At 35.7% G+C, this 21,765-nt stretch overlaps 3 protein-coding genes across 3 annotated transcripts in view; 2 read left to right on the forward strand and 1 right to left on the reverse strand.

Annotated features, from left to right (window-relative positions):
• The window catches only part of ctr9 (CTR9 homolog, Paf1/RNA polymerase II complex component), a 23,749-nt gene extending 11,479 nt beyond the window's left edge, over nucleotides 1-12,270 (reverse strand). Inside the window, exons 1-11 of the mRNA XM_082162046.1 lie at nucleotides 12,105-12,270; nucleotides 10,776-10,874; nucleotides 10,457-10,696; nucleotides 10,235-10,352; nucleotides 8,922-9,011; nucleotides 3,923-4,179; nucleotides 3,738-3,845; nucleotides 2,149-2,385; nucleotides 1,931-2,020; nucleotides 1,716-1,844; nucleotides 42-225 (exon numbers count right to left, since the gene is read on the reverse strand). Coding sequence (XP_082018172.1) covers nucleotides 42-225; nucleotides 1,716-1,844; nucleotides 1,931-2,020; nucleotides 2,149-2,385; nucleotides 3,738-3,845; nucleotides 3,923-4,179; nucleotides 8,922-9,011; nucleotides 10,235-10,352; nucleotides 10,457-10,696; nucleotides 10,776-10,874; nucleotides 12,105-12,149 — 1,597 coding nt within the window. The 5' untranslated portion in view covers nucleotides 12,150-12,270. The remainder of the gene's footprint in view (nucleotides 1-41; nucleotides 226-1,715; nucleotides 1,845-1,930; nucleotides 2,021-2,148; nucleotides 2,386-3,737; nucleotides 3,846-3,922; nucleotides 4,180-8,921; nucleotides 9,012-10,234; nucleotides 10,353-10,456; nucleotides 10,697-10,775; nucleotides 10,875-12,104) is intronic.
• Nucleotides 12,271-15,177: 2,907 nt separating this feature from the next.
• On the forward strand, nucleotides 15,178-19,662 carry LOC309492974 (inositol 1,4,5-triphosphate receptor associated 2-like; the record flags this gene model as incomplete). Its single annotated transcript, XM_082162003.1, has 6 exons — nucleotides 15,178-15,276; nucleotides 15,793-15,973; nucleotides 16,402-16,454; nucleotides 17,652-17,709; nucleotides 17,819-17,977; nucleotides 19,539-19,662. Exons 2-6 carry the CDS (start codon nucleotides 15,834-15,836, stop codon nucleotides 19,660-19,662), a joined length of 534 nt encoding a protein of 177 aa, XP_082018129.1. The 5' UTR covers nucleotides 15,178-15,276; nucleotides 15,793-15,833.
• A 938-nt stretch (nucleotides 19,663-20,600) lies between these two features.
• mrvi1 (murine retrovirus integration site 1 homolog) overlaps nucleotides 20,601-21,765 on the forward strand; it is a 52,010-nt gene continuing 50,845 nt past the window's right edge. Inside the window, exons 1-5 of the mRNA XM_082162015.1 lie at nucleotides 20,601-20,651; nucleotides 20,731-20,787; nucleotides 20,886-20,945; nucleotides 21,036-21,091; nucleotides 21,666-21,759. Coding sequence (XP_082018141.1) covers nucleotides 20,616-20,651; nucleotides 20,731-20,787; nucleotides 20,886-20,945; nucleotides 21,036-21,091; nucleotides 21,666-21,759 — 303 coding nt within the window. The 5' untranslated portion in view covers nucleotides 20,601-20,615. The remainder of the gene's footprint in view (nucleotides 20,652-20,730; nucleotides 20,788-20,885; nucleotides 20,946-21,035; nucleotides 21,092-21,665; nucleotides 21,760-21,765) is intronic.

Consider the following 21,765-nt stretch of genomic DNA (forward strand, 5'->3'; position numbering starts at 1 on the left):
AAAAAAGCCACACAAAATCAACACTCTGTGATGATGCATACAGTCCACATAGTTAGGATGCTCTCTCAAGATGTTCTTGTAGAGTTTCTCAGCCTCGTGAAACTCGCACATGGCTTCATAGAGTCTGGCCAGGTTATAGGAGGTTGTGACAGAGATGGCGTTGTAGTAGTGCTCATCATGCTCGCCCTCAGCTTTTGCCCTCTCCAAAGAAGCCAGGAAGTATTTCTACAAAGAAATTGAGATGTGTGATTGACTTATTTAACGCATTCCTGATGCTTTTTTTCCACAACCAAATTGTCCAAGACATTCCATTCCAATAATTTCCAAGTCAAATGTAATTGCAGAGGTAATCAACAGCAGAACCAGAACATTCATTTAAAGGTGAAGTACGTAAGATGTTAAATACATTCCCTCAATTCAGTTTATTGTTCATTGACTACTATTAGTATGCTATTTATAGGTTTATCTCCCTCAAAAGTATACACATTGAGCCTCCCAGGCACCATCAAAACATTGAGATAGACAGATCTGAACGGACAATCTCTTTCCAGCTCAACCTATAGCAAGAGTTTGGAGGCGTGGCTAGTGTAGTAGGTGGAGCCAGAGGGCATTTTACCAATGAGGGAAGTAAATTTAGCTTCGGTTTAAGAAATGCAAGACAAAATTTGACCTTCAAAGATTAGACGGGTCAAAGTGAACGGGGCATTGAGATGCAACGCGCTACAATGGACACTTCAATACCATACAACATCACCATGCACCCATTCAGAAAGACAATTGTACAATTGTACAATTGTACTGCGCTTTAGACCATGGTCTAAAAGGGTTGTCCCTATTCTCATAATGAGTAATGGGTGTGTTTTGGGATTTACGTGCAATAAACCAATCAGAGTCTCATCTCCCATTCCCTTTAAATGCCAGTTGCGCTGGCGGATTCGCTATTTACATGACGGAATTTGATAGTGGAAAGACCGAGCGCGTCTCCAGAGCGCAAACGGATCGTAAAAGTGCGCAAGCAGACCATCTACGGGACAAGCCGGATTCCACCATATCTTTATGTACACAGTAATAATCTTTTACATTGTAATCCTTTTACTTTAAATATTTGGCATGTTTGTGTGCTGCTGTGCATCCCGGTGTGTTTAATAAGCAGAGTGTACGCGCGTTGCGGACTCGCCTATAGGCGCACATTACTAACGCGCTCTTTAAATAAATAAAAAAAATATTGCGCCATTGACTTTAGACCAGGTTTCAGTTGGTCAATGGCACAGTCTATTTCTGTTGCTTCAAAATAGCAACGTGCCAACAATGCACCAGAACACACCTGGTTTTCAGACCAGCACACCCATGCACGCACAAATGGGCGCAAATGCATTTGTTATTCACGCAGGACGTGAAAATGATAACTGCGTCGGACTGAAACTAGCAAAAAACACTTGTGTCGCGTTTGGCGCTGCATTGTGCTGGGTGATAGGGCCCTTTATGTGTTGGACTGTTCATTAAAAGTAGCTTACTTTTACCTGTTGAGACATGTCTTCACAAACCCAGTAAAAGCTATTTGTGATGTTTTGAGTATGGAGAGGCGTGACACATGAAAGGGGTGTTTGCAAGGTTGCTGGAAAATATGTTTTATTTTTGTAACTCCGCTAAGTGTCACTAGGGTCGCAGAAACAACATACTTCACCTTTAATTTGAGCCAAAAATTTATTTTTTACCTTGGCCTCGCCGAGGTTTCCCAATCTGAAGTGTAAAGCCCCCAAATTATTGAGGATCTCAGGGGGAACATCAGCCTGGACCTTCTCCTGAAGGATGCGAGTGGCAGTGCCATATGCGGATAGAGCACCCTGCAGGAAAGATGGGCGATTCACAGTGAGAGAGGTGTATGTTACACGAGTCAAAAGACAGGCGCATATAGAAATAGCACTGTTACCTGAATGTCTGTTTGTTCCAAAATTTGGGCGAGCTCAATCCAGGCTTCCACATCATCGGAATATTGTACTGTGACTTTTTTAAGATGTTCCTACAAGTAAAAAAAAAAAAAAAAACATACTTAAAAGCATAATATAGTCATTTTTTAAATTCTATATATAATAATAATAATAATAAAGCATTTTTTTGTAATTCAGTTTTTGATATGTAATGTCATACTTTAGCAATGTCTCTCTTCTCCTGGTCATCCGATGTGGCATAAAGTGACCCAAGGATTTTCATGGTTTCATAATTGTTGGGATATGCCTTCAGGACCTTTTCAAAGCACTGCGCAGCGTTCTCCTTGTCTCTGCGATACACATACATCTGGCCCAGGCCAAAGAAGGGCAGTACAAAAGTAGATGAAGCAAACTGAGTGGCCTGATAGTAGTACTGGAAGGCTTGGTCGTAGTCCTCCTAAAAGCAAAGACGTGTGCAAGTTTATTACCAATGGTCTCTACGATTAACTTAGGTTTACGATGCTATCTATCTATCTATCTATCTATCTATCTATCTATCTATCTATCTATCTATCTATCGTGTCATGCCTATTTATTTGTTTATTTATTTGCTATAAAGCCATGTTATAGGTGAGATAATATACAGTTAGTTAATAGTGCAAAATAATGACCATTCAATACAAGTGATCCCAGACCTCAACACTCCTGATCATCCTTTTGGCATCAGCGTTGTTATTGTTAACTAAAACAAACTACTACAAATCTGTTTTGGAAACTGAAATTGAGCTGAAATAAAATAAGATTAAATATAAATATTAGATGAAAAATGTAGAAATTTTGCTTTGACAACTACCTGAAATAAATTAATTTAAGTATTACTATTACTACAGTTGAGATAAACATTAATTAAAAGCTATAAAACCCTTATAAAAGCAATAAAAGCAATTAACAAAATTACTAAAACTATAATATAAAAAATAAAAGTCAAATTCAAAATATGTGTTATATATAATGTTATGTAATATTTAGTGGTCGACTGATATATCGCCAAGGCCGATATATCGGGCGATATTTGGCATTTTTTAAATATCGGCATCGGTCGATAAATTTTTCTCATTGGCCGATGTGTTGGAAGAGGGACTTTTATTTTGGCGGCCCTGTATGTAAAATTAGCGGTACCTTGTCTTTATTTGAAAAAATATGATTACCACTGCGCACGAAATTACCAGATTACTGAGTGCCCTGTTACAGTGTTTACTTCCTTTTTATTCACATATTCATATATTTTTAAACAATTACTTATTTGTGAAAAATACTGTAATAGGATTGCAGATTCAAGAAGTTTCATCTAAAGTATAAGCATGTTTATTTTAAAGATTTGTTTTCTAATTTATTTCTAATTTATTAAATGTTGATTAAAATAAATATAAAGTATATATACTACCATTCAAAAGTTTGGGGTCAGTAAGATTTTTTATGTTTTTAAAAGAAGTATCTTCTGCTCACCAAGACTGCATTTATTTGATTAAAAATATAAACAAAAACACTAATATTGTGAAATACTATTCCAATTTAAATCAGCTGTTTTCTATGTGAATATACAGTAAAGTGTAATTCATTCCTGTGATCAAAGCTGAATTTTCAGCATCATTACTCCAGTCTTCAGTGTCACATGATCCTTCAGAAATCAAATTTGATTTGATTAAAAAAAACAATATTGGTCGACCACTAGTTATATTTCTCATATACGAAATATATACCCATACTGCTTATTTACAATTTCTCAAATGAAATAAGTCCCTTTCTTACCTGGACATGGAAGGAGCGAGCTAACTGATAGCAGCTCTCAGCTTGCATAGCCTCCACCTCTGTGTTGTGAAACGCATGAAGAGCCAGATGCTGCACTTTGCTGTAGTCCTGAAAACCACAAAGAACATATCAAGTACAAGATCTCCACTTCTACACTGTAGATCTCAAGAGGGACCTAGCTTTACCTTTTTGAAGAAGAAATGATTGGCGAGGTGATTGAGCACCATAGGGTTGCTGGGGTCAATGGTGTAGGCTCTGGAAAGCAGCTGCACGCCGTTCTTGATGGAGTCGGCCTCTTTATTGTTGAGCTCCAGCACAGCCAAACCCACCAATGCTCCCACACATTTGGAGTTGAGCTCCAGAGCTCGCCCAAAAGCCAAGCGAGCTTTCTCTAGTTTGCTGAGCTTGACAAAGCAGTGGCCCATACCTAGTCTCACCTCAGCTGCAATAAGACAATTACACAGAAATGAGCTCTGTCAGTCTTGACCAGATAAAAGGTGAACCTGTTGACCGGCACTTTGGAACAAACATACAATAGTACGGTCGGTCACTAATAGAGCTGTCAAAAATAAAATGTTCACTTATTTCAATAGTTATGCTTCTGTCTCCTCACATCCTTTGGCTAGCATCACAGAATATGATCACGTCATTGATTCCGCTCACCGAGGATGGTCAGCATCTAAACCTATCCTAATGATCAGCCGGTCAAGACGCGTGCTGCCTGGTTTTGAACTTGTCAGTAATGTGCTTGTCTTGTCAGTAATGTGCTTGTCTTGTCTGTAATGTGCTTGTCTTGTCTGTAATGTGCTTGTCTTGTCAGTAATGTGCTTGTCTTGTCAGTAATGTGCTTGTCTTGTCAGTAATGTGCTTGTCTTGTCTGTAATGTGCTTGTCTTGTCTGTAATGTGCTTGTCTTGTCAGTAATGTGCTTGTCTTGTCTGTAATGTGCTTGTCTTGTCTGTAATGTGCTTGTCTTGTCTGTAATGTGCTTGTCTTGTCTGTAATGTGCTTGTCTTGTCAGTAATGTGCTTGTCTTGTCTGTAATGTGCTTGTCTTGTCTGTAATGTGCTTGTCTTGTCTGTAATGTGCTTGTCTTGTCTGTAATGTGCTTGTCTTGTCTGTAATGTGCTTGTCTTGTCAGTAATGTGCTTGTCTTGTCTGTAATGTGCTTGTCTTGTCTGTAATGTGCTTGTCTTGTCTGTAATGTGCTTGTCTTGTCTGTAATGTGCTTGTCTTGTCAGTAATGTGCTTGTCTTGTCAGTAATGTGCTTGTCTTGTCAGTAATGTGCTTGTCTTGTCTGTAATGTGCTTGTCTTGTCAGTAATGTGCTTGTCTTGTCTGTAATGTGCTTGTCTTGTCTGTAATGTGCTTGTCTTGTCTGTAATGTGCTTGTCTTGTCAGTAATGTGCTTGTCTTGTCAGTAATGTGCTTGTCTTGTCAGTAATGTGCTTGTCTTGTCTGTAATGTGCTTGTCTTGTCTGTAATGTGCTTGTCTTGTCTGTAATGTGCTTGTCTTGTCTGTAATGTGCTTGTCTTGTCAGTAATGTGCTTGTCTTGTCAGTAATGTGCTTGTCTTGTCTGTAATGTGCTTGTCTTGTCTGTAATGTGCTTGTCTTGTCTGTAATGTGCTTGTCTTGTCAGTAATGTGCTTGTCTTGTCAGTAATGTGCTTGTCTTGTCAGTAATGTGCTTGTCTTGTCTGTAATGTGCTTGTCTTGTCTGTAATGTGCTTGTCTTGTCAGTAATGTGCTTGTCTTGTCTGTAATGTGCTTGTCTTGTCAGTAATGTGCTTGTCTTGTCAGTAATGTGCTTGTCTTGTCTGTAATGTGCTTGTCTTGTCAGTAATGTGCTTGTCTTGTCAGTAATGTGCTTGTCTTGTCAGTAATGTGCTTGTCTTGTCTGTAATGTGCTTGTCTTGTCTGTAATGTGCTTGTCTTGTCAGTAATGTGCTTGTCTTGTCAGTAATGTGCTTGTCTTGTCAGTAATGTGCTTGTCTTGTCTGTAATGTGCTTGTCTTGTCTGTAATGTGCTTGTCTTGTCTGTAATGTGCTTGTCTTGTCTGTAATGTGCTTGTCTTGTCTGTAATGTGCTTGTCTTGTCAGTAATGTGCTTGTCTTGTCAGTAATGTGCTTGTCTTGTCTGTAATGTGCTTGTCTTGTCAGTAATGTGCTTGTCTTGTCTGTAATGTGCTTGTCTTGTCTGTAATGTGCTTGTCTTGTCTGTAATGTGCTTGTCTTGTCAGTAATGTGCTTGTCTTGTCTGTAATGTGCTTGTCTTGTCAGTAATGTGCTTGTCTTGTCAGTAATGTGCTTGTCTTGTCAGTAATGTGCTTGTCTTGTCTGTAATGTGCTTGTCTTGTCTGTAATGTGCTTGTCTTGTCAGTAATGTGCTTGTCTTGTCAGTAATGTGCTTGTCTTGTCAGTAATGTGCTTGTCTGTAATGTGCTTGTCTTGTCTGTAATGTGCTTGTCTTGTCAGTAATGTGCTTGTCTTGTCTGTAATGTGCTTGTCTTGTCTGTAATGTGCTTGTCTTGTCAGTAATGTGCTTGTCTTGTCTGTAATGTGCTTGTCTTGTCAGTAATGTGCTTGTCTTGTCAGTAATGTGCTTGTCTTGTCTGTAATGTGCTTGTCTTGTCAGTAATGTGCTTGTCTTGTCTGTAATGTGCTTGTCTTGTCTGTAATGTGCTTGTCTTGTCATTGTAGGTGCGAAAATAAGTGTAAATACTTTAGATACCATCGTTGTATCGAGAGGATCGATCCTCACATTAAATATAGATCCCAAAAGTTTTAACTAGTAATTTTCTTAATATTGTGAAAATTAATGCGCAAAATAAATTTAGTGGGGGGAAAAAACTAACTGACAGCTCAATTTCAAATTAGACAGAAACAAAAATTACTGTATGTACATAATATATAACACAGCTAATATAATATTTATTATAATGGTTTCATGTGAAAATTGTTTTAAGTTCACTTTAAAATTAAAGTTGCTATATATTTTTTGAAGCCTATTAAATGTCAACAATTATGGCTTTTAATTATACTGTGATATTGAATGGCTATTATTACTCATTTCAACCCCAGAAATGGATACTTAGTAAAAATATGCCATTAAAAATTTTTTTTTCAAATATGCTGTTTTATATCATCTTTCTACATTAGTTGGGAGATTCAATGTAAAAATATGTATTACAGTATGTATATGTATTTATGTTTGGTGTGATTAATTAGTTATTTTGTAATCAATCGATACATACACACATGTATAGACCAATTTTGAGCCGACGTCACAGCTACGTCACGGCGTTAGCTGGTGGCAAAACAAAGGGAAAACTGGAGGCGGCCAATACAAACCAGCACATTATTATTATTGTTATTAAATGTTATCTTGTTGTGTTGTTGGGTGCAAGAATCGACGGAGTACATGCTCCAATTTGAAATTTTATCGCATAATGTTTTTTTTAATTATTGTGATTATTTGTGAATCATCTATGATTGTATACATTGTTTTGATTGATTGTGACTAGACTTTTTGAAGAACCTGGTAAGAAAGTGTAATCAAATACATAGTTAAAAAATGAATATGCTGTATCTGGAATTTTATTTCTAGAAAATATTCACATCATTAAAATTGCACCGTAATGTCACTCTTTACATTGTCGTCTTCTGTCTGGCCTTGGCGCTGGCTAGGCAGAACTGCAGATCGTAGGCTACCACACAAGTCTTGTGACCATTTAGTACAGTTATAGATCGTCCATCCATTGAATGAGCGTGTATGCCGGGTCAGCCAATCTGGGATGTCCGTTAAAATGTACTTTTGCAAATAACAATCTCGGCCCTGGACAGTGAGTGACCTGGCACATTGAGATAAAATCGGATTTTCTCCAGTCATTGTTAAAAAAACAAGCTAACAAAACTTGCAAACTAACGTTAGTGAAGCCGCCAGAGGGATCGTTCTGCCTCCACCTAAGCTCCGCCCACAAAAAACGTAACGATGTTTACCAACTGAAAAGGGGTCTATATAGATGAATATCAGATGATGTCACCAACACTGACGTCCCTCACTTCTAAAACTTGTCTGCCGCCATCTTGAGACTGATTCACGTCAGTCGCAAAGGAACTAGCTAGCTATGCCTTCAATATGTTGTGCGGTGGGGTGCAACAACAAAAAAGGAGACCCCAAAATATCCTTTTACAGGCGCCCTCAGGACGAAAAAAGACGCTGTAATTTGTGGGTGGGACATGTACCCACCACTTTTGAAACATCTCGCGGTACGAATGAACCAATACAAATAAACAAAACATCTCCAGTTAACTAGCAGAGCATTCATTTCGTTTGTTTGTTAAATAAGAGGCGATCTGACGCTGAAATGTGTTGTTTCTGAAATCAAGTGATCAAAGTGCTCGTTGCCGCTGCGATCAGTGGTGCGGATACTGTGTTTGTTTGTGGCTCGCACACAGTCTTCACTCGGACGCGCGCTTCAATGTGGAGAGACTCTCAATTCGTTCCGGTGAAATTACAAAACAAACTGCACACAAACGTGTCCCTGCCTGATATACAACCACTGATAAGCATAATCGGTTTTGATGAGAAAAAAAAAAAACTATATGAGTGCGGATTAGAACCCAGAACCTCTGACACGCTTGGCAAAAGCTTAAAATAGTCGGATCAACATATAATATCATTGAATGCCAGGATTGGTAGTTCGGTAGCAGCGGACATAGGCTTATCAGGTATCGCGTAGGGATCACACCCTAACGATATTCTTTTTTGAAAGTAGCGTTTCTTTTCATGGCAGTCGAGGTGCGAAATGTTGTCTTTCGTAGCCATTTACTGTATCCGTACAAAGCTGTAAATAGTAGCAAGCTAGCTAGTTAATGCTTGTCAGTACCATAAACAGTTACTCGGTAGGTACTCAAGATGGCGGCAGTCAACTGGAAAAAGAGCGGATGATGTAAGAGGTCACGTGACTGATATTCATGCATATGTGTGTGTATGTATGTATGTATGTATATATATATATATATATTTACACACACTTAATATTGAAGCTAAGCTTTTTATCTCTCAATTCATGTGTAATATGTAAAGATCTAATTAGTATAAATTGATCAACTATCACTATCTAGGAAGTGGTCAGATTTCAAGTAAAGGATAATAGTATTTTCAACATCTGGCAAACTCACCTGGACAGCCAGGGTTAGTGCGAAGAGCTTTTTTGTAGTAGGCTAGAGCTCCCCTGTAATCCTTTTTGTTGAAGGAGATACACGCCTTACCTGTTGAAGGACATAAACATAAATTATCATTCTTAACAAGACAATATCTATCAATAACCATGAAACAGCATCCAATTCACATCCATTTTAACTTCCATATTAGGCTTACATAATAATGTGACTAATATGGACTGATAACTGCACATAAAGACCAGGAACATGTATTTACAGGATATCATACTTTTAAGACCTTCACAAATAAAATGAATACAGTATATCTGTACAAAACAAACCTAAAAATATCTCAAAATAAATCATGTACACTATCAGTCAAAAGTTTGGGTCTCTTATTCTCACCAAAACTGCATATATTTAATCAAAAGTACAGTAAAAAAAAAAGGTAATATTGTGAAATACTATTATAATTTAACAGAACTATTTTCCATTTTAATCATTTTGAAATGTAATTTATTCCTGTGATGCAAAGCTGAATTTTCAGCATCATTACTCCAGTCTTCAGAGTCACATGATCCTTCAGAAATCATTCTAATATGATGATTTGATTTCTTATTATTATCAGTGTTTAAAAGAGTTTTTGCTGCGTAATAGTTTTGTGGAAACCCCAATTTAAAACTTTGGGGTAAATAAAACATTTAAATGAAAAGATACTTTTATTCAGCAAGGCTGCATTAAATTCATCAAAAGGGACAGTAAAGACATTTATGTTACAAAAAAATTATATTTCAAATAAATGGCTTTCTTTTAAACTTTCTATTCATCAAAGTATCCAGAAAAAACGAATCACATTAAGCACCCCAACTGTTTTCAATATTAATATTAAGAAATGTTTCTTAAGGTCTCTGTTTTAAGCTGTAATGATATTTCACAATATTACTGTTTTTACTGTATTTTTCATTTTTAAAAATGCAGCCTTGGTGAGCAGAAGAGACTTCTTCCAAATACATTACAAAAAATCTTAATAATCACAATTACTTAATTATTATTACAAGAGCACTGTGTTTTGACTTTGAACGTGCAGCGCTCACATTTATTTAATTCAATGAGCTCATATAGTATAAAGCTTAATAATCACATTAGGCGATATCATATTTTATTGTCCCCACATTTAACATATAATCTAAGACCTCTTAAAATGATCATGTATAACGTTAAATCAAATCAGACTGGAATTAAGAAATATTAAAGGTAAGCAGGGTGGATTTTGATGTCATGTTGGCTTTAAATCAGACATTTAAAGTGTGTAATGATCATGTGACTTTTACCCAGGAGTGCAGGGATGTTGTTTGTCGACTGGTTAAGAACAAACTGGAACTGAGCATCTGCTTGATCCATCTTATCTCCTTCCAAGAGACAAAAGCAAGCTCTTCCCAGCAGATGGCTCTGTGGAAATGAGAAATATCATAAGGTACTAAACGTCCTTATAGTAATAAAAAAATAACAGCGATTTCTACAAGATGACTATGAACACTGGAACCCTGATTTACCTGATCGTACATGATGATCTTGTCTGCCATGGTGTACAGAAGAGTGGACTGGTTGATGAGGTCCTTCTTTGCATCCTTGTTCTTCTCCTTTCGAGCCTGTTGGACATAATAAGCAGCGAGTGTGTCCAAACACGTCATCTGGTCCTTCTCGTGGTCTCTGTAATCGAGGTTTCCATCAATGCGTGCCGCCTCCAGAAGCTTGACAAAATCTTCTGTCTTGCCTTGTTTGTAGTACTCCAACTGAAAAAAGCAATAGTCGTGAGATTTCTGTGCACCAGAAAACCCTAATGAAGTCATCATACACAAGCGTGTCACTTACAGCGAGTGCAATCCATATGTGGAGCTGTGTGTGCTCCTGTTTGAGGATACTGATGACTTCATCTCCTTCTGGAAGCTGGTCGAAGTCAAGCTCAATGACCTGAGAAAGAAAAAACATATATGAACTCAGTAAGGATGCATGATATATCGGCATCGGCCGATACATGTTCATTTTTAATGTTATCGGCCTGACAAGAAAATTTGCCCGATATATTAGACCCGATAAATATTGGAAATATATGGATCTGAGGATTTCCCTCAGATGTGCACTGTGGTTTTGAATTGCTTGAAATATGATTGAAATAATTTCAAAAAAGAAAAATACAGTTAAGTGCAACATGTGCAGCACGAGTCCGTCATATAAGCTACATAAAATTATAATAACGGACAGTAGAGCTCAAATAGCTGTAATAAATAATAAATACAATAATAAAAAATATATAATAATATCATGGTTTTTGGTTAAAAAAAAATCCCTGACCATGTTACACAGCATGACAAATTAATAATAATAATGAAGACAAATATACAATGATATGACAATAATATAATTATTATCTTAAATGATCATATAAAAATATAATATAATCATATATTAAATATAATTTTTTGTTGTAAAAATGCCTATTAGTCACTTACTTCTACTGAACAATTTTTTGGAGAGAATTAAAACATTTCTTTACAAAAAGAGGTGAAGATCATAATGTAGATTGTAAATCTAGTATTTATATTTGATATAATAATTCTAATTGTGCGTTATTATAGTAAAATGGAATGGAAAAAATGTCTATATTTGAACGATTTTAAATTTTACATTAAAACGCATTTGGAAACTGTATATAAACATTACAACTCACGAACTACAGAAACTATGCAACTGTTTAATATGTACAATTGTTCAGTTGTACAATTACAAATGTTGTTGTTGTTGTTGTTGTATATAATAACCCTGGCATATTTGGTTATATTATATGTAACGTTACTATATATATATATTTATATTTTTTGCTTAGTTCTAAATAAATAATAAATAAGTGACACAAAATATATCATATAGACATAAACGTCCAATAGGAAAGGCTTATAATATGATTGGATAATGTTTCTTGGCAGAACCATAAAGTAAAATATTTTACATCATTGCATAAGTATTGTATAATTATGACGGAGTAGCCCAAGTCTCGCGGAAGTACTTCTGTCATTCGCCTTTGTTAGTTTATGTACACTTATCAAAAGCGCGTAAATGATAGCATGTTAGCAGATGATAGCTATTCATAGATCTGTAATAAAAATACACTCAGCACCACACAGTATTAAAACGAGTCCAAACCTCATCTGTGTCCCGCAGAGGGATTTCAATAGACCCCCGAGACATAGTTGCGACTCGAGCCTAAAACCCAATATTGCAGGTTTCAGTTTGTACTTGTTCGTATCCAACAGTGATCAGAGATGCAACAGCAGCCCCTCTCACACACACACACACACACACACAGACACACCAACTGAACCTGAACAACAAAATACCCTACACTTCCGGGTTAGCGGTCAGACGCTTCAAATTAAAAGTCCTCAGAAACTCCTCATACATGCGCTTGACTCGTCCATCTTTAATAGTGACCTTTCTGTCTTTACTAGTTCTTTTTCTTTTTTTAGTCATCCTGCGCTGTGACATATTATTAAAAAATACAAACATAAGTCAAAGTTAAGGAAATAAATGCTGTTAAAAATAGTTTTTAAAATAGTTGAGTTGAGTATAGCATGTTACACATATAATAATAATAATGATGATAATAATACTAATAACAAATATACAACGATGTGATAATAATATAATTACATCTTAAATTATTATATAATATTATATAGATAAATAATAATAACCACAACAAAATATGCAATATGATAATAGTATAATTATATCTAAAATTATAATAATATATATAATATGACTAGTAGACATACTGCTAATAATAATAATAATATACAATGAAATGATAATGTATAATTATATATAAATTGTAATATAATTTTACATAGAAAAATTATAATAACCGCAACAAAATATATAATAGTATAATAATATCTAAAATTATAATATTATATATAATATTAGTAGTAATATTACTGCTGCTGCTGCTACTAAACTAATAATAAATATACAATTCAATTATAATGCATAGTTATATCTAAAATTATTATATAATATTAAATAGATAAATAATACTAATAAGAAATATACAATGAAAAGATAATGTATATATAAATATTAATATATTATATAGATAAATAATAATAACCACAACAAAATATACAATATTATAATCGTATAATTATATCTAAAATGGTAAAATTGCTAGTAGTACTACTGCTACTAATAATGATAATATAGAAATAAGATAATAGTTATATCTAAAAATTATAATATAATATTATATAGATAAACAATAACAACAACCACAGTTATGTTGTTGTTGTTGTTGTTGTTGTTATTATTATATTTAGAAATGATATTTTCTGACTGAGAGATGCGTTGGAGGTTGGATATGTTTGAAGAAATGGACAAGTACAATGAGTGGGTGGTGCTGACAGTGATGAGCGCTGGCCTTGAATCATTTGATATGGAAAACTGCCGAATGTTAATGAAATGGTCCACTACAACATTGTTCAGTCCTGCTAGAGGCACACAGGCGGTGAATGGAGGGTGTTTGGGGGAGGTATAGCATGTCATCTGGTTTTGATGTGTGTCAGTGTGTGTCTATGATGAAAAGAGGCCAAGGCTCTCTAAAGATCAGCTGTTGCTTTGAGATTTACAAGCAACACGGATGTTTCACACACACAGCAGTGTTACTGTATGTTTGACTGTACACAGATCAGCCATGCTGTTATGAAAATGTCATTCTTGTGTGTTCTAGAAGGATTACATTCAGCTAAAAAGGTATGTAATTTTCCAATGCATTATATGAGTATACATATTCATCATTCTATGTCTCAGTTGTTGTCTGATATTTCAGTAAAACTATGAAATGGAAGATTAATATTGACTAGTTCTGGAAAATGTATGTTTCTTGGTATGCGATACAGATATGATTTGTTTAACAGTATCAGAAGAGTGTCTTTTCTCTGGTTGTCAGAGGCTATGGCCTCAGAGAAGCCGAATGGACAACAGGGGTCTTTAGAAGAAGACGTTGTGTCCCATCTCTCCTCTTTCAGGCCCGTGTCACAGAGTCATGCATCCAGCGTCCCAAGCCTTTCCATTGACTCCGGGACATATTCACTGGAGCGCTGCCATATGCTCGAGAGCAGTGAAGGTGATCTGATGCTTTACTAGCATTCGTTAAGTGTTTTCTTAGTGTGCAGCGATAATTACAGTCATCTTACCTGTGACTTCTCATTACTTTAGATTTTCCATCAGAGAGTGCTCTGTGTGATTGTGCTGAAACAAATGGCTTTTCAGAGGAAGAACTCCTGAACATTACTTTTGAAGCATGTGACACTACTGGCAAAGGTGAGACCTTCTCTTTCAACAGTGCTATAGACAATTTTGTTACACTACAAAATATTATACACTACTGTTCAAAAGTTTGGGCTCGGTGTAACTTAAAAAAAAATATATATATATATATTATTTGGCATTATTGATCAAAAGCAGTGTTGGGGAAAAATACTTTTAAAAGTAATGAGTTTCAATATTCCACTACTCTTTAAAGTAACTAATTGCATTACTTAGTTACTTTTTATGGAAAGTAATGCATTACATTACATCACCTGGTCTGGGCTTATTTAATAAAAAAAAAAAATTAATAAAAAAATTCTATTGTTGGCAAATGTAAAGGCCATTTTACAACAAAAGTGAAATGAATAAGCCTCAGACTGAAGAAGAAGCAAATTCACACCTGTACAGTAGAGGGAAACAATCACTAATGTATATTTATAGGGCTCTGATGAGGTCAACAATAGATTATGAATGCTTTGTGTATGGAGCGGCAGCTAAAACACATTTAATGAAATATAGAGAAGAGATGATTAAATTAAAACAAAAGATAAGTCAGCCAGGAAGAAAATGGAATATTGAGGGTGTATTGGGAACAACAGGAGAAGGGGTAGAGGATACACAGAATGATGTTGGGGAATATCTGAAGAGTACTGGGGTATATTATAAGATCTAGGGATATACATATATATTTAATATTAAAATAGTTATATAGGAATACTATATTTTATCTTATTTTTTTTGTATAAGTAGATCATTGAATCATTACCCAAATTGCATGCTCCGGTACAGTAGGTGACGGTATGCACCTGATAAGTCATGGATGCAGTCAATCCGCCATAAAACTAGAAGAAGAAGAAGAAGAAGTCCAGTAGAGGGCGCCGCTCTGTTCTGTCATTCTGGATCGCAGAAGAATTGGACGCAGGGGAAGAAAGTTCAATACTTCGGCAATAAAAATGAAAAGAATTAAACAAAATTTGCTCATTTGTATGGTTGAATTGCATCATCAAAGGTCAGCAGCAAAGACTGTGGTTGATAAAGTGAGATTAAATACATAAAGTATATTTGCGTTATTAAACATATTTAATTAGCCTTTTGCAAGGTTTGTGTAATATTCCGAGCTTGCGTTTCACTGTTTTTATTCAAAGTAACACAAAAGTATCGTGTCACTGTCACATTACTTTACATTAAAAGTAAGTGGACAAGTGAAAGGAAAGACATTTACATAATGTTTTAAATAAATGCTTTTCTTTTGAACATTCTATAAATCAAATATTCCTGGAAAAAAAGTATCATGATTTACACAAAAATATGAAGCAACTGTTTTCAACAATACTAATAAGAAATGTATCATGAGCAGTAAATCCGCATATTAGATTGAATAGGGTGATAAGGGTCATGTGATGCTGAAGACTGGAGAAATGATGCTGAAAATACAGCTTTGATCACGGGAATACATTACATATTAAAACAGAAAACAGTTATTTTAAATTGATTATTTTACAAACTTGATCATTTTTGCCTACAGGAGAGGTTCAGGCCTCCACCGTGGTGCAGTATCTCCAGGCCATGACTCTCCAAGGCTCCGGTCAGGACAAGCTGACCCATTTACGACATATGTTGGACCCAGAGAACCAGGACCGGCCTGTTAGCAGAGATGTGTTTCATGCCACCATGAGAGAGTGGATCAGCCAGTGCTGCCGAGACGGGTGAGAGATAGGTGAACGTGATCTCACCAAGTACCACATGTTCCTGGATCAACATCTTTGTTGATCCTGGAACAACTCTCCAATCAACCAATCAGATTTGAGGGACAAGTTTACAGTTTATGTTAAGTTTAGGCTAAGAACCAGGGTGAGGTGCTTCAACATCAGTGTTATTCACCTATCATTTCCCTCTGATTTTTGGGAAAATTATGGGTAGGGTAGGGTTTAGGGGTAGTGATGGGGTAAGGACTACATTTTGGGACAGGAATGTTATTGCAGGATCAACAAAATACGTTGATCCAGGAACATGTCTTACTTGGCAAAATCACAGTGTCCGTGAGGGTTACGGGCAGATACGATGCCAGGGTTGTGACTATATATAATGTGATATTGCTAACTTTAAGTGTATAAACATTGAATTTCATGCACAGAACTCCTGAGGATAAAAACCAGGCAACAGGATCAGTCTTGAGAAAATTATCTAGTAAGTGAATAACTACCATTTAAAAGTCTTTTTTTTATTTTTTATGTGAAGTCTTCTATGCTCACCAAGGCTGCGTTTATGTGATCACTAAAAACAGTAATATTGTAAAATATTATGACATTTTGAAAGAACTGTTTTCTGTTTGAATATATTTTAAAGTGTAATTTATTCCTGTGATGCAAAGCTGAATATTCAGCATCATTTCTCCAATCTTCAGTGTCACACGATCCTTCAGAAACAACTTGTTGAAATATTTTTAAAGGGGTGGTATAATGCCCTTTTCACAAGATGTAAAATAAGTCTCTGATGTCCCCAGAGTGTGTATGTGAAGTTTTAGCTCAAAATACCCCACAGATATTTTTATATAGCATGTTGAAGTTGTCACTTTTTGAGGGTGAGCAAAAAGGCACAGTTTTTGTGTCTGTTCCTTTAAATGCAAATGAGCTGCTGCTCCCGGCACAGAGGGCGGAGCTTCACAGGCTCATGTCCTTTTACCTCACACAGACACGCACTGAAAATTTCAAACACTTTTAGCCTTTTATGTTCAAACCGAAGTCAGAAAGATGGAGAGATTCAAGAAGAAGTGACAACATGTAGACAACATTTCTGAATGGTTAGTTGGTGAATTTATGTAGCTTATGTGTAGTTATCTTCTAGTCATTGATTAGCATATTCTGTCTTGATAATCTATAAATCGCGTTCCGGGGGCGGGGTTTATGTAAATTTGAGGGTTGGTGATGTCACTAACCCGGGAGAAATGTCGTGTAGTCTCTACCAGCCGTTTGTTGTAGTCCTTAAAAAACTTTGCAGATGTTGTTTATGCTCAAACAGAAACATTACACACTAAATAAAGTTACAAAAGTGAAATCATATTCAACCACCCCTTTAAAGAAGTAAATACTTTTATTGAGCAAGCATTCAATTGATTAAAAGTGACAGTAAGGACACCTATAATATTGCAAAAGATACTATTTTAAATAAATGCTGTTCTTTTGAACTTTCTATTCAGCAAAGAATCCTGAAAATGTTGAAAACATGCTTGTGGAAACTTTTCTTTGCTGAATAGAAGGTTCGAAAGAACAGCATTTATTTAAAATAGTACCTTTTGCAATATTATAGATGTCTTTACTGCCAGTTTTGATGTGTTAATATGTAACATTTGTAACTGTGACATTTTAAACTCATACTGTTCCATAGGGACTGACTATCATCTTTTAAACGAGGCCACGTTCACAGATGGAGCTGAATGTCATTGGTTAGTTCAGTCCTTTCATTGCATCTGTCTTTTTACTTGTTTTGATTTGATTGGGTCTTCACGAGCATCTGCCATTTCAGCCCCAGTCTCTGATTCTGTCTGATTTCAGTGAGTCTGGAGATCTGTCAGCTTTAGTGTCTGAGCTCACACACACACAGCACAGGTTGAGTGAGCAGAACATCAGTCTGCTGAGGAGTGTTTCTCAGTGTGAGGACACCATCCTACAGCTCAGTCTCGAGGTGTCAGAGCTGCACACCAAACTGGCCAGGTATATCCACTCCAACATGCACCACAAAGCAGAGACCACTGGATCTCAGCATATGCATGTTAGATACAGTATATGTGACCCTGGACCACAAAAACCAGTCATAAGTCGCACGGGTATATTTGTGGCAATAGCCAACAATACATTGTATGGGTCAAAATGATCGATTTTTCTTTTATGCTAAAAATTATTAGGATATTAAGTAAAGATCGTGTTCCATGAAGATATTTTGTAAATTTCCTACTGTAAATATATAGAATATTTATTTTTGTGAGTGCATGCAGCATAATTGCGAACATAAATGGACAACTTTAAAGGAGATTTTCTCAATGTTTAGTTTTTTTTGCATCCTCAGTGTAACGGTCACCAGCTGGAGTGCCCTTGAGAGCCACCAGAGGGCACTCCACATAAGACTATTATCACTCACAAACTACATTTCCCATAACTCACTGCCCGGACTCATCATCACTTATCACTGATCACATTCACCTGTACCTCATTCACTGATTGCATTCACCTGTGTCTCATCACCCTGTTAGTCTCAGTCTATTTATACCATGTTCATTCATTCACTCACCGTGAAAGTCTTGTTTAGTGTTACACTGCAATTCCGAGTGTTTTCTCTGGTTTCTTGTCTTCTGGTTTATTTGGATTTCTTGCCCTGTTCCCTGGATTACTCTTTTGCCTCTGGTCCCTGCCTGTTTTGTTTGTTTCTTTGTTGGTTTGTTTGGACTGCCTACCTGTGTTTTGACCTTTTGCCTGTTTATTGGATTACGCCTCTGGATTACCCACAATAAAGCTGCGTTTGGATCTTAACCCTCGTGTCTCGGAGCGGTTCGTGACACTCAGATTCCAGATTTTCAAATAGTTGTATCTCGACCAAATATTGTCCTATCCTAACAAACCATAAGTCAATTGAAAGCTTATTATTTCAATTAAAAAAAATTGACCCATGTGACAAAACTTAAGGGTACATTTAGGTACATAAGGTCTTAAGGGTACATTTTTTGCCATTGAGATTTACACAATGTTTGTAATTTACACAAGATTTGCTGTTTGAAAATCTGGAATCTGAGGGTGCAAAAAAATCTTGTCCATTTGTGTTCGCAATCTTGCTGCATCCACACAAAAAAGCATTTAAAAAATATATATATTTATGATAGGACATTTTTTTTTTTTTAAATATCTTTATGGAACATGATCTTTACTTAGGCTAATTTCCTAATGATTTTTGACATAAAAGAAAAATCGATAATTTTGACCCATACAATGTATTGTTGGCTATTGCCACAAATATACCCGTGCAACTTATGACTGGTTTTTGTGGGACAGACAGACACACAGACAGACAGACAGACAGACACACAGACAGACAGACACACAGACAGACAGACACACAGACAGACAGACACACAGACAGACAGACACACACACAGACACAGACACACAGACACACACACAGACAGGCAACATAGTCTACATTGTAATCAATCAATAGTATACAATGTCATCAATATAATAAAAATGTTTACATGTATTCTTTTGTCTTGGTTAATGTCCCCAGTGCGCAGCTGTATGTGGCGCGAGCACGGTCCCTTTCTGAGGAGCTTGATGAAACCCAGTGTGCGCTGAGAGAGAGCCAGGACGAGGCCGCAAGAGCACAGGCCAGCAACTGTGTATTAGTATGAATCATTCATGCTCATGAATTTAATAATAATGATATGGTTTTATAAATGACTATTCTTACGCAATAACTTGACATTTGTCTTTTAGATAAAGGGAAGTGAACGCTTGAAAGCTCTAATCCAAATAACTGAAGAAAAGGTATTGACTTTGTCTTTGATAAAATAATATATTGTGAAACAGGGCCGTTTCTATTTCACCAGTACTGGGGCACAGGCCCCCATCAGAGAAGTGTGTCCATATTTTGATACTTTTATATATACAGTTATCATATAAACACACAAACATATGGTTTTCTATCTTATAAAATATCCCTTTACTATTTCAGTTTGAGAAATAGTTGCAAACGAAACTGTCCGAATTAATCAAACTGAAACCTTTTTGCGAACACGTTTATTAAACAATTAGGTTAAAAAAGTGTGTATGGAAACCATTTCTGCCAGATAAGGGGAAAAAAAAAACATTCTTTGGTAAATCTTAATGGCATAAAAAGTTCTGAAAAAATGTAATTACAAATTAGGAAATTATTAAGTCAAAAAAAAGTTGTAATGTCTAAAAAAAGTCACAATTAAGACATTAAAAATGTGAAAATATGAGATGAAAGGCGAAATTCACAAAGTCATAAAAGTGTAACATTAAGTCAAATTATGACATTAAAAAAATCTAAATTATGAGCTAAAAAAAATCTAAATTATGATACATTGTGACTTTTTATGTCATATTTTTGACTTTTTAAGTCATAATTTCGATTTTTCAATTCTTATATATGACTAAGTATGTCATAATTTGGACTTTTCAACTAAAATGATGATTTACAATAGTATGATTTTTTTTTCTGATGAGGTGGAAATGGACTATATAAGAGATTCATTCACGAATAGTTCTGTTATTTATTTAGTCACAATATCTTCCACAGTGTGAAAAATTAACCCTTGAGAAGAACCTTGCTGAAGATCGAATGAACAAGCTCAGAAGAGAAAACTCTGACTTAAGGGTGAGAGAATCCTCAAGTGTGCAGTTACTTTACTGGCCACAGGGGGCGCTATGTGAATACTGTCCGATGATGTTTACAGGGAAAATTAGAGGAATCTCATATGGAACTGGCTGTGAAAAACAGGGACCTTACAAAGGTGATATTAAACTTGGTGATGATTGATTTTAGTCCTAGAAACAGAGCTGAGTACATTTGTGTCTTTCTTTATTGGCATTTGTTGTTTATTTCACATAGAAAAACATCCTGCTGGAAAAGCTGAAGGACACTCACTATGAAAGTCACAAAATGATCGAGGTATTCCAATGTTGAGTCCATTTTGAACTTGTGAAATAATGGTTTGACTATTCAGTGATGGCGTTGTGTTGTCTGCTAATGCATCTGAAGGGCCTGCAGTCAGAGTTGATGAGACTACAAGAGCACTCACAGCAAGCACTCTTCAGGTAAACTCCACGGACGCAGCTCTTCGTCGGTCTGTTGTTTCATTGGCAGGAAAACTCAATTGGTACTTGTGAAAAAGCAGCAAAAATGAACCATTGTTTGTGCTCTAAATCAGGGGTTTTCAAACTGGTGTCTGGAAAAGTCTAGAGAAAAACTGTAAAAAAAAAGATAAATAAATAAAAATAAATAAATAATAAGATTAAAAATAAATAAGTAAAATAAACAAATAAATATAAAATGTGATTAAAATTAAAAGTCACATATTAAGTAGATTCAATTGGATTAGAATTAAATAAACAAACAAATGAATACATTTATTTATTTAAAAATTGATACATTTAATACATTAATCCCAAACCATACATGTTACAGTACCCCCTGGAAGGTAGCTTCCATATTTTGAGAGACAAAGCATTTTTACATAATTTTACTAGTAATTTTTCCCTGTGATAATAGTCAGTAGAGTATTGAACATTTAATAGTCTGATAACATTTTAAAAAAAATCCTCTTACATGACATTTGTATACATAGTTTTGTTTCAATGCTTTGTTTAAATGTTAATAATTTTTTTGCAGGTTAAATAAATACCACTTCAGCTCTGATGGTCGACAGAGGACAGGTGTGACAAACCATCAGTCTCTTCACCGTGAGATTCAGGATGCTCAACCGGTAATA

Source organism: Leuciscus leuciscus (assembly GCF_965113295.1).
Source record: "Leuciscus leuciscus genome assembly, chromosome: 2".
NCBI lineage: Eukaryota > Metazoa > Chordata > Actinopteri > Cypriniformes > Leuciscidae > Leuciscus > Leuciscus leuciscus.